Source organism: Rhamphochromis sp. 'chilingali' (assembly GCF_963969265.1).
Source record: "Rhamphochromis sp. 'chilingali' genome assembly, chromosome: 16".
NCBI classification, from domain to species: domain Eukaryota; kingdom Metazoa; phylum Chordata; class Actinopteri; order Cichliformes; family Cichlidae; genus Rhamphochromis; species Rhamphochromis sp. 'chilingali'.
The window spans coordinates 5,464,721-5,477,555 of NC_137943.1; the positions used below are offsets into that span (position 1 = coordinate 5,464,721).

At 44.9% G+C, this 12,835-nt stretch overlaps 1 protein-coding gene across 2 annotated transcripts in view; it reads left to right on the forward strand.

Annotated features, from left to right (window-relative positions):
• Window positions 1–12,835, forward strand: part of chd7 (chromodomain helicase DNA binding protein 7) — a 73,303-nt gene that overhangs the window by 48,997 nt on the left and 11,471 nt on the right. For both annotated transcript variants that reach the window (XM_080906935.1, XM_080906934.1), the window contains exons 14-27: window positions 543–719; window positions 866–1,009; window positions 1,092–1,190; window positions 1,346–1,520; window positions 1,601–1,817; window positions 2,299–2,494; window positions 2,632–2,799; window positions 2,951–3,130; window positions 3,227–3,337; window positions 4,502–4,713; window positions 6,615–6,814; window positions 7,108–7,267; window positions 9,708–9,797; window positions 11,458–11,561. In XM_080906935.1, coding sequence (XP_080763061.1) covers window positions 543–719; window positions 866–1,009; window positions 1,092–1,190; window positions 1,346–1,520; window positions 1,601–1,817; window positions 2,299–2,494; window positions 2,632–2,799; window positions 2,951–3,130; window positions 3,227–3,337; window positions 4,502–4,713; window positions 6,615–6,814; window positions 7,108–7,267; window positions 9,708–9,797; window positions 11,458–11,561 — 2,233 coding nt within the window. The remainder of the gene's footprint in view (window positions 1–542; window positions 720–865; window positions 1,010–1,091; window positions 1,191–1,345; window positions 1,521–1,600; window positions 1,818–2,298; window positions 2,495–2,631; window positions 2,800–2,950; window positions 3,131–3,226; window positions 3,338–4,501; window positions 4,714–6,614; window positions 6,815–7,107; window positions 7,268–9,707; window positions 9,798–11,457; window positions 11,562–12,835) is intronic.

Genomic DNA, 12,835 nt, shown 5'->3' on the forward strand with positions numbered 1-12,835 from the left:
GTGTGAGAAGGTCTCTAGGTCTGAACACCACCTCAGCTAGCTGGGGATGGACAGCGCTCCTCTGCTGCATAAGCTCTTTTAGTCCTCTAGCTTTAAGCCGGAAACTGTAAGCTCTTTTTGTGCAATGCTGCTAACAGCTTTTAGTGTAACCTGTGTCACAGCAAGCCTGCGAAGCAGCATTTTAGTGTGCTTGCCTAGCTTCTTGTTCATAATCCAGACTGGGGTAATCCTCAAGGTCGTGCGGAGCCTATCTGCTTTCTCACACGCACCAAATGCTTGGGACTTTTCCAGGTAGATCTTTACAGATTATGATAGCAAGAGGAGGTTTTGGGGCGTTTGACCTGGTTTGAATTAAAAGCTGCATAACAACTAGAAATACTCAAGAAACAACACCGAAACCAGATGCTCAGGTGAAGACATCAGAGCGTTAATGTCCAGACTTTTTCTGTTTCAAAGTCTGTCTTTGACTCGCGTTTGCAACAAATGGTGACTGTTTTGTTGACCTTCATGCTTTTCCTCTCTTTTTTTAATCACTTCTCCAGGGTAAAATAATAAAGGGAGTGTATCGGTTCCATGCGGTGATAACAACTTTCGAGATGATTCTGGCTGACTGTCCAGAGCTGCGCAGCATCCCGTGGCGCTGTGTGGTGATAGATGAAGCCCACCGTCTCAAAAACCGAAACTGCAAACTACTGGAGGGACTCAAAATGATGGACATGGTGAGTGGCAGATGTGTGTGGTTGTAATTTTCTTTGATTCACAGGACCAAAGGACAAATGTGATTTTCTTCAGTGGGTTAAAGCTCTGTCAACATTTCCTGCTTGCATTTTTAGAAACTCTAAATCTTTCTTCACCGTCTCTCTAGGAGCACAAAGTTCTGTTGACAGGAACTCCTCTCCAGAATACTGTGGAGGAGCTCTTCAGCTTACTGAACTTTCTGGAGCCGGAGAGATTCCCATCTGAACAAACATTCATGACTGAATTTGGAGACCTTAAGACTGAAGAACAGGTAACGGGGATACTCTGCTGTAGGACGACTTTTCATGTTTGCTGAATTCTCACTGCAGTGACATGTCCTTTGTGTATATCAGGTTCAAAAACTGCAGGGCATTCTGAAGCCCATGATGCTCAGAAGACTGAAGGAGGATGTGGAAAAGAACCTGGCCCCGAAGGAGGAGACCATAATTGAGGTAGAACCCTTTTACCAGAACAGCAGTGATTCTGCAGTTGCTAAACAAAGCAAATATAATAAAAGGGGGGGGGGGACATTAAGCCCACTTCAGTCCTGGCAACACTGGAGTTTGGAATTAAAATGATTTGAATAAATGACTTTTTGTTTTGTTAGGTGGAGCTTACCAACATCCAGAAGAAATACTATCGGGCCATTCTGGAGAAGAACTTCTCTTTCCTGTCCAAAGGAGGGGCTGGAGGGGCTGGAGGCGGAGGAGCCAGTGTCCCCAACCTCCTCAACACCATGATGGAATTGAGGAAATGCTGCAACCACCCTTACCTCATTAATGGTACATACTCAGCTCCCCAAAATGAAAGAATGACTTTGTAATTCTCAATGTTTGTAACTGTAAACTTGTTTGTTGCACAGGAGCGGAAGAAAAAATCATTGAGGAGTTCAGGGACTCCCATAGTTGTGGGGCAGATATGCCAGACATGGCCCTCCAAGCCATGATTCAGGCTGCTGGAAAGCTGGTGCTCATTGACAAGCTGCTTCCCAAACTCAAAGCTGGCGGTCACAGAGTCCTGGTGTTCAGTCAGATGGTCCGCTGTCTGGACATCCTGGAGGACTACCTCATCCAGAAACGGTGAGAAGTTTGCGGAAGTTAAATATCAAGTTTTTGTCAGCATGGTTGTATCCAATACTCGATTTACCCAAAAGTAACTCACTGAACTAATTGCGGATGCTCGTGTTAAACATGACTAAAGTGTCAGATGATAAGGTTCGACTGCTCTAAGCACTCGTGTCATGCAGATATCTCTAACTTAATGAACTCGAGTACAGACATCTCGCTTTGACTCGTACTGGAATGCTCACATGTGCAGTGAAATGCAGACCGAGAAACAAAATGGAGCGTCACTTTTCAACATCAGCTTTCGGCAGAGCAGAACAAAGAGAGGATCTGCATTCCATCAGGTTTATTTTAGCTGCGATGAGCCATTAAAATATGGTCAGACTGGCATTGCAGGCCGCTTGAGACAACTTCTGCTTCTGCTACAAAACTTGTACTGCTGTGTGCAATTCCACTTTAACTGTAATTGTGACCGGTTGTCTTGCTCCGTGTCCAGATATCCATATGAACGTATAGATGGTAGAGTTCGTGGTAACCTGCGGCAGGCAGCCATCGACCGCTTCTCTAGACCAGACTCGGATCGTTTTGTCTTCCTGCTGTGCACGAGAGCTGGAGGACTCGGCATCAACTTGACTGCAGCAGATACCTGCATTATCTTTGACTCTGACTGGAATCCCCAGAATGACCTCCAGGTACACCCCCACCCCCGATGTGTGCTCTGAAATAAATCTGCGCTGCATCTTCAATCATCTCCAAATGAATAGTGTCCTTGAGAATCAACAGAAAAAAGCAGAAATGTGTTTACAACTCTAAATGCGTCTTCTTCCAGGCCCAGGCAAGGTGTCATCGTATTGGCCAGTCCAAGTCTGTCAAGATCTACCGCCTAATCACCAGGAACAGCTATGAGAGGGAGATGTTTGACAAGGCCAGCCTGAAGCTGGGACTTGACAAGGCCGTTCTCCAGAGCATGAGTGGACGAGAGAATGCCAACAGCGGGGTGAGACCTCACACCAGCGGATATATCCACACATAACAGCATCAGTCCACTTTAAAGTTCATCCTTCAGATTATCATATCCTTCTTCTTTGGGTTAAGCACCTGACCCTTTAGAAAGAGAGAGGAAATAAATATTTTCCGTCATTGTCCAGGTCCAGCAGTTGTCAAAGAAAGAAATCGAGGACCTGCTGAGAAAGGGAGCGTACGGAGCTCTTATGGACGAGGAAGACGAAGGCTCAAAATTCTGCGAGGAAGACATTGACCAGATCCTCCAGAGACGAACGCACACCATCACCATTGAGTCCGAGGGCAAGGGCTCCACTTTTGCTAAGGTGACAAAAAAAATTACAGTGAGGGCGGGGGGGGGGGGAGGAGAGAGAATCTGTATATGAAAAATAAATCGCTAACAAGTGTTCCTCTGTCTGCAGGCTAGTTTTGTTGCGACAGGCAACCGAACAGACATTTCCCTGGAGGATCCAGACTTCTGGCAGAAATGGGCAAAGAAGGCTGAGCTAGACTTGGATGCCATCAATGGACGGGTACTACACACATGTGGCAAACACAAGTACCTGGCGTCTAACACACCACACAGGAACATGCAGTGTAGCCATAAATCCACAGAGAACCGTCACACCATGTATCTAAATACTTCACAAAGTTGAGGACACAAAGCTCTGGGCTGAGTTCTGTTATTTAAAGGGGGTTACAATAGTTATTGGTAGTTAAATAATGTGAGACGGCTGGAGAGTGAGACAGTCGGGACAGAAGGGAGGTACAGAGAGGGGGGAGAGAGATTAATATTGACAGTTGGGAATCTCCTCTCTTCCTTAATTACCCATGTTTCCCTGCTCGTGTGTGTGTGTGTGTGTGTTTGAGCGAGAGAGAGTAAGCTGCTTAGCTCCACTTAACAGAGCACAGATGCCTGGAGGGTACAGAGATATCACTTAGGCTCGTGCTCACACATACACGCACAGAGACACAACCTCCGTCACATTCTTGCGCACACACACACACACACACACACACACACACACACACACACACACACATACACTGAGCGCTCTGCTAACTGGCAGCTTTATATTCCTGCGTTCCTTCGCTCTCTATATCATTGGCCTTTTTTTTTTTTTTTTTATTACACCCCCTTCCCCCTCGTGTGCGTTTCTCCCTCCTGACGACTTCTTCTCCGTGCTCCCTTACTGCCTCTCTTGTGGAGGACCCTCCACTGGAACACTTAATCCAGCTCTACGAGCATGAATACAGGCCTCTCCCCTGGGATTTCTTATTGTACCGTGTTAAAATGGAAATGACTGCAGCTCTGTGATAATTGTGGAACTAACTACTGCCCTGTTTGTGCATATTAATGGGATTGCAAGTGGGTGGGGGTGGTTCAAATTAATTGAACAAAAATGTAATTCATTAGACAACATAATTAATGCCAGTTTATGTTTGAGCTAGGCAGCAAATTTCTCAGTATCATGTATGAAACGTGGGGCCAAATATCCAATTATTCAGATTTGGTTCAGGGGGATGCCATGTATTCAGGAATTGGAGAAGTCGGAATATACACGAAATGTACAAATGGGGCCATTTTCATGGGAATAAAGCAGACAGTGCTCTTCATATTTCAGGCCAGCTGTAACTGAACATAGGTTTTTAATAAAGTGACAAAAATTATTCAAACAAAACTCTTTTGTCTCCAGAACACGCTGGTTATCGACACACCCAGAGTGAGGAAGCAGACACGGCACTTCAGCAGCGTCAAAGAGGAAGAGATGCTGGAGTTCTCAGAGTTGGAGAGCGATGAAGATGAGCCCAGCAAACCCTCATCCAAACCACGGCGGCCCCAAGACAAAACGCAGGGCTACCCTCGATCAGAGTGCTTCAGAGTGGAGAAGAACCTGCTGGTCTATGGGTCTGTCACATCTTCATGTTTCTTGTTGACTAAGTTCAATGGTAGCTGCTCTTTAGCGTTCTGTTAGTGCTCCCTGCTACACTGCTTTCACATAAATATGTAGTGGACCTTGGCACTCCCCTTGATCTAAAGCAAACAGCTTTAGCTTTTGGGTCCAAGTTTTTAGCAGCAACTAGTAGATTGCATATCCCTCTCTCTGTGACAGGAAATTGTAAAAAAAAAAAAAAAAAAAAAAAAAAAGAACAATAACCAGGTTATTGTGGAGTATTGCTGAAAATAAATGGCTGGATGTAGGCTGTGTCAGCATAAACTGAGGCATAACCACATCTTGCATAGGGAAGGGAATAAGGGCTGCTTGAGTATACACTGCTGTGCAAACTAACCTTATCTTACGTGTGCGGTATTAAACAAGGCATAAAGTACCACACATGTCAGCAACATTTTAAATATGATTTGATGATGGTAGCTGTGGTTCATGAGGCAGAGCAGGTTGTCTGGTAATGCACATGGAGTGGAGAAGACAGAAATCAGTGAAGTCAAGGCCATTGGATCTGCTAATCAGTGCCACAAACAACCATGCACATACCAAACATTCTTATTCTGCTGCACACAGTGTCCTGTGTTCACTCAACTTTAACCTCGACTGTATTCAACAACGGTCTGTAAAGTCACATATATGAGAGCAGAATACTACACAGTGAGACTGACATACTTACCATGGAGACTGATTATCTGGCAAGCCCTTCCATTTTCATGCCTGACTTGAATAGTCAGTGTGTGTGTGTGTGTGTGTGTGTGTGTGTGTGTGTGTGTGCGTGCATGCAATGAACAGTGGTGCTAGTGAGATGTCAGCGTTGTTATTGTTACAGTCTAGTCTCGTGGCCTGAGGCTGTAGGACACACAAACACACTGTCTGACTGGGCCAGTCGTCTCTGCTCGCCGCTCTGTTGTCTTTTCCCATCATCCGTCTCTCTCGCTCGTTGTCACCCACCATTTTCCCTCTTTTTTTAAAAGGCTTCAGATGTAGGCTGGTGCACATGGTTCATTGAATATTGGGAAGCAGCAGCAGTGGAAAAAAAATTTTCAGTTGAGAATAAGAGTCTGAGCATTCCCGGCCACCACATCAGCCATTAGGTTGGTTCCACTGTGGAAGTGGGGGGAGATACACTGTGGTCCATGAAAACACTGTGATGTCTGCGTTACACTAGTTGGATGCCAGTAATGGTTAAGTAAGCAGAATGGTAGGAGGTACAGCATAACGGGAACCCAGCAGTCATTTGTGTGTGTTATGCTCAAATGGGAACCTTATAATTACTGCACTAAGCCCTGGGGGGGCAAAATTGAGGTCTCAATGGCTACAGGCTGCTTTTTGAGGGTTAAACCGTAGTGTTTGAATGAGGTTAGTGTAACACATTTGGGATGGTTAGGGTAAGGGGCTAGTGAAAATATGTCAACGAGTGCCTCCGCAGGGATAGTGGCTGTGTGACTGACAGAAGCGTGTTGAGGACTTGTCTGTACGTTGAATTCATGATGGATCGTGGGAGCCACAGAATAGTGTAGCACTTAATTATGAACGGTTTGAGTTTTAGTAAAAAACAAATGAAATAAAATTAAAATTCAACAAATGAACGTATTTATTTGCACTTAAATTTCTGACCAAATAAAAGTACCATTTTAAAAACGCTCAAGTTTCAATCAGTATTTTTTCATCCCATTGTTGGTGGGAGGGGTTGGTCTCCCCCAGAATACCTGCTCCCACATCCAAGAAGTCAAGTTCATTTTCACAGAGCAATAGTGATGTCTGCATTTAAACTAATGTTGGCCATTAAATATTGCATATGAAAGACTGGCATAGATACTGACAGAGTGGTGGCATTCATATTTCCCTTCAATGTCTCCAGTTGGGGTAGATGGAGCGACATTCTGGCTCACGGCCGCTTCAAGCGCCCGCTGAAGGAGAGCGATGTGGAAACAATCTGCAGAGCCCTCCTGGCCTACTGTCTGTTACATTACCGTGGAGATGAAAACATCAAAAGTTTCATCTGGGACCTGATCACTCCGAGCGAAGATGGGACCACAAGGACGCTTACCAACCACTCTGGTAACACACGCCTTACTCTCAGCCCTGATTGCACTAAATATACACTGTAGGCAGTTTTAGGGCCTGCTCGGTGGTTACTCGAGCGCCCTGAGAATTCAGGGCCTGGGGAAGGAGAAGGAAAAAGAGAGGCCAAGAACAACAAGTGGAAACAAACAGACTGCAGTTGCAAAATGCTGTCATGTTTTCTGTATGAAACTGTGCTGACTTGTTAACAATGTATCATAAAAGTTGAGAGGTCGTTATTTGTAGACGCCCCTGACTATTGCCTCACCATCTTCTGTCTTTCCCTTTAGGTCTCTCAACCCCTGTGCCCAGGGGCAGGAAGGGCAAAAAGGGGAAGCCCCAGGCCCCACCTCCACAGACTCCGCGTGCTGATTGGCTGGCTAGCTGTAATCCTGACCACTTACTGCAAGAGGATAGCTACAAGAGACACCTGAAACATCATTGTAACAAGTTAGTCCGTTTTTATGCTTGTCACATGACAACTTTCCACATCATATCCTGTGTTATGATGTTGACAGACACAATCTTTGTGGCGTGTCGGCTAGTCATGCACCTCTTGATTTTTGTAAGTTGATGGCACGGCCGTCGCTGCTGGGTTGAAGACACAAGTGTACGATGTGGCAAATGTTTGAAAACTAGAGTTTGTGGAAAGAACTTTGGGGGGGGGGAAAAAACACTGCTGCTCCTGATCAGTGCGTATGACGCAAAATGGTCAGAGCAGCAGCACCTATTGTTTAGGAGAATAGTGCAGAGGCTATAAATGGCTGCATCTATGCGATAATGAAGCGACCCCTGCGGAGGGTGTATTGGCACTTCCCAGACATCTAAAGGCACGTGGCACATCAGGGCAGCTAGTGGCCAACTTATGTTGCCAGCAGCACGAAGGCATTGTTGTGGGTAATGTTCATTTAGATGGAAAGTTAGTGGATGGTACTGTGGCTTTAAAAACAAGATGAAGATGAAAAACAAAACTTTAACGGATGTAGCAGTCTCATGACTTCCCCTGTCGCACACACACTGAGTCATTTGTGTGTGGTCAGCTCTCTCTCCTGTTGTCAGGGAGATATGCTTCCTTGGCCTCACGATTCAATTCCAAGGGTTTTTTTTTTTTTTTTTGTCTACAGGGGAAGTTTGTGTGTGCATGTGCATGTGTGTGGTTTTCTGGCTGCATGCCAGGCCAGGTGCTAGGCAGGCAGACCTGTTGGAAGTGGGTGAAAGACACACATAAACACAGACACGCACACATACACACACTTGGGGGTGATTATATGGTGCCATCTGCTAGGCTGGAGCACAGCGTTGTGTGGCTAATCAGACCTGGCACATTGATGGATGAGCACACACAGCCTGCCAACAAACACACACACTCTGCAACTTGTGATGCCATTGATGCACAAACACACAGACATGCTGCAGAATGAGTTGCAAATGACTGTCTTCATACACCAACCCCCCCCCCCCCCCCCACCACCACCACCACCACCACCACCACCACCACACCACACTCACACACACTCTTCGCTGCCTCTCCAAACTTTGCGTTAACTCTCCTTTCAGCATTCCTCAGTCCTTTCAATCCATCTCCTCTCTGCACCAACCAACCTAACCTGGCTGTCCTCCCCTTGTGTCCTGCTCCAAACATCCTTACTGGCATTAAATCCTGGTGACAAATCTTGTGACAAATGTTTACAGTGAGCCAGAGCTCCCAGATAGCAGCATTTCCAGTGTCAGGAGATCAAATCTGATTCACAGTGTTTGGCTAAACTGATTCATGTTACATGTTAAGGCGTTCAAAGCTAATTATCATACGGAACACGTTTCATTCTTTTCCAGAGATGACCATAATTATTTTGTCCTTAGTGGTAGCAAATGCATAGGAACTATATTTTATATTGAAACATTTGAATTGTATTTTCAAAAGAGAGAACATTGTAACGCAAAATGTGAACCATACTAAATCTCTTAAAAGATCCTTTATTTAATACCAGTTAACTACAGAAGATGATTCAGTTTAATTTCTTGATCTTATATGACATTGTCTTGTTCTTGTTTGTCACATATTTATTGCTTCTTTTCTAGGGTTTACATTATTTTTGTATCTGAAGCCTCATGTTCAGGAAAAACAAGCAATTTGAAAATGTCATGGGAAACTGAGGCATTGTGATGACATTTAATATGGTTGTTAATGGCTATTTAAAGTTTTGAAAATAAATCACTATCAGGCCAACTGAGTGTTGAGGTGATGGCTTTTTACTAGAAAATAGCACACAACAAAATGTATCTTCATCCATGCTCGGTTGGTGATGCACTTTTGGTGCACGCTGTCTTGGCTGCAGTGCTGTCTGTGCATTTAAATCCTCATTTTAAAGCTTTGTAGGCACATTGTCAATGCTGCCATGTATGTATTAGCTTAATGAAACCTCGCTAGCCACCATTTGGCAGATGTGCCATTCTATAATGATCCTTCACTTCACAGACCATCCAAAAATCTGCTGCCGTTTTAACTTGTTTAAAGAGTTTTTTGTTTTTTAAGTACTTACCATCTCATCTTTTGATAAACAAGCTTTTGTTGCCTCTCCACCTCTGATTAATGCCTGGATCCTATGTTTGCTTTCAGAGCTTGGGTTCACAGTGTCATTCACATCATATCATTGCATTGGGAGACTAGGAATATTGGTTGTTTATAACGGTCACTGGTGCCTCTGTTTGTTTTCCTTTAAAACTGAAGAAGCATTTGGATCCAGAAATCCCATCAAACACTTGAATAATGGAAAAAGCAATTAATAGAGGGTTTGAAAATGTTGCCTCATTACGAGTTTTTTTTTTTTTTTTTTTTCTCCACCAGTACGTCACAAAGCCTCATTGCTAACTCTGTCCTCCTCGTCCTCAGGGTCCTGCTGAGAGTGAGAATGCTGTATTATCTGCGACAGGAAGTCATAGGTGACCAGGCTGAGCGCATCCTGGAAGGTGCAGACTCCAGGTCAGTAGACTTTCTCAGTGCTATTTTCTAATTCTTCACTTTATTGGACAATATCTTTACACACTACAGAAGACTGATTTGCACGCACAAATCTTTGTTTTGTGTCTTTTGTTGCTCTCACGAGCCCGTTCTAAACTATTTTGGCATTGTAAATAGTCTCTCAAAAGTTCAGGGATCTTGAGCCTGATCCGTGATCAAATTTAATTAAAATGCTGTAATTGACATAAAAGACACACCCAAGGCCCTCTGCCTTTGTGAAATCTTGGTTTTCCTGCATTTTCTCATGAGGATGTTGGATGCGAGTCAAAGGAAATAAACACAATAAATACCCTGTGCATGAGAGTATTATTCCTAGAAGAACTTTGAGAGGAATGGAGAGGCTTCAAGTATTGGATGCATTATGAAAGTGAGATGAGAGGCGGATATTTATATGAACTTGTGATGAATTATTACTCAAGTATATTTCAGGCTGTTCTAGTGGCCTCTTTGGCAGGGTTCTTTCTATTCTGACAGACACAACACTCAGTTACTTTATCAGGGGACCGGTCCTTTTATCACACTTTGACCCATTTAGAAGTTTTTTGACAAGCTGTTGCCTATTATGATTTGGCACAAGGCCTCATGGTGCAGAGGTGTGGATGTGAAGGTTAGATATGCTGCTCACCTCAGCAGTCAGCTTCATCTTACTCTGACAGCTCCTTCATGGCTTCCTCCTTTCTTTTCTGTCATACTACCCTTTCCTTGCCATCTGTCCATCCCTGCCTTTTTCTGAAGTGGACTTTAGTCTCTCATCAGCTCCCATCCCCCTTCCATCACGCTGCCACCCAGATGTGAATGCATTTATAATGTGGAACACATGCACTCCATGTTGATCTCTCTCACCCCCTCTTCTCTGTCCCTCCCCCTTCAGTGGCTACTGTGACTACCGTGTGTGTGTGTTTGTGTGTATCAGCGCGTGCCAGACGTGAGCATACGGGGTGCCATCGTGCCAACATATGCCAGGGGGATTTAGCATGCCAGTCTTGGTGTGTGTGTGTGTGTGTGTGTGTGTGTGTGTGTGTGTGTTGCCAAGGCTGGGAATGCTGCTGTTTGCAGAGATAAGGGACCATTTCCCCAGGTTTTTTTTGTTTGTTTTTTTATATCCTCCTGTCATGCTCTGTCTTTCTGCTCCATTGTGTATTGTACCCTTTTCTCTCTGTAACTAGCTGGAAACGCCATTTTCTTTCCATAATGGATGCATTTTATTTATTTATTTTTTGTTTTGGCGCTACAACATAGAAGAGCTAAGAGTAATTGAAAGTATTCAGCTTATTTACAGGCATGGACAAACCAGATGTCTCAGTCTGGTTGGGGGGGAAATGGATTTAACCCACCCCGCCCCCCTCGCATGGTCTAAGGCTGAGTTTAGGCACCGTGATGGTAGCATCAGTATGTTGTTGTTCAGTTGTATCAGGGTATCTTAGTTGAGTAAAATGAACCTACATACAGCTTTACTGTGTTTTAATGCCTGCTTACAGCTGATCGAGCTTCAATGGTCTATCGTCTCAACCTCAGCCTTTTTCTCATGCTCTGTTTAAAATTGAAATAAAGATTGATTCAGTACCAGATCAAACTAAGCCTGCAGAGTTTATTTAGTTGACATTGTTTATCTCTGCCACAGTGTTTTGGACATCTGGATCCCCCAGCCGTTTCATGCTGAGGTGCCGGCTGACTGGTGGGACAGTGAAGCTGACAAATCCCTGCTCATCGGCGTCTTCAAACACGGTAGCTTTTTTTCACGTTGCCTATACACACAGATCCACACCCTCCAACATGGCAGCCATGAGACTCTCAGATAACATGTCAGCACCTACAGACAAACTCCTGCTGCATCCAGGCACAGTGAGCATCACAGAAGCACACACGCGCATGCACGCACACAAACAAACACTACTGTCGAAAGTATTCGTCCCTCCCACTTCTGCTGCCACCAGTTGACTGGTGTTGCTATAGTGATAGCTGTACGCAGCTGGCCGGCTTGGTGTGCTGTTGGGAGTGTGATTGATGGCTACTTTCGCTACTGACTGTGTGTGTGTGTGTGCGCGCGCGCGCGCGTCTGCATGCTCTGTCTTAGTCTAGTTTTAGAGTTTCAATAAGAAAACCTCAGTTAACTGTGGAACTGGTTGTTTAGTGCATCATTAATTGACCAGTGGGCCAATGTTAGGTGCAGACTGCGTGTGTGAGTGTCAGAGACTGCCGGGGAAGAGTTAAGCGTGTGTGCACGTTGTGGATGGAGACCCTCATTCATATTAATTTGGCATAATTCTCATAATTTTTCCATCATTGCCACCTTCTATGATTCAATTAGGACACTCACACACAGGAATACAAAAGGGCTCACCCGTAGTTAATCATAATCCTCATTCACTCAGGAGGGCCTTCGGGGGGGGGGATATAAAACACACACAGGTTTGTATGCAGACACAGATTGTGCCACACAAGACAATGTTACACATATGCACAGAAAGAGTGATAGCCTATAAAGACCCCAATGATTAAGTTTGGCTGCGGGCACAGAGGTGTGTGTGTGACAGAGATTGGGAACAATGTGTGACATCTCTCCTAATTGAAATGTGGTGGAAAGAGAAGGAATAAGGGATAAGCGAAGAGGTGGTGCGGTTGTTACTGCAAGCCTCCTCTTCATGCTCCTCCCTCCCTCCCACCCTCCACCCCACTCTTCTGTATTTTCCTCTCATTCCTTCCATTTTTCTCACCCGTCTTTCTCTCTCCTTCCTGATGTGTCTCGGTAGGATCTGCACATTCTAATCTGTTCTGCCTGAACGCTCCTAACGGACAAACACGCACAGTTTCTCACACTCACTAGCTCACTTTCACAGACTCCACGACACACACACACACACACACACACACACACTCTCTTCTCTCCTTCTCCTTTCCATCCCTCCTTGCCCCCCCCCGTTTCCCCCTCTGACACAAATGAGCACCTGCAGGCTCACTTGGATAAGCACACACACACACGGGCAGAACATGGGCAAGTG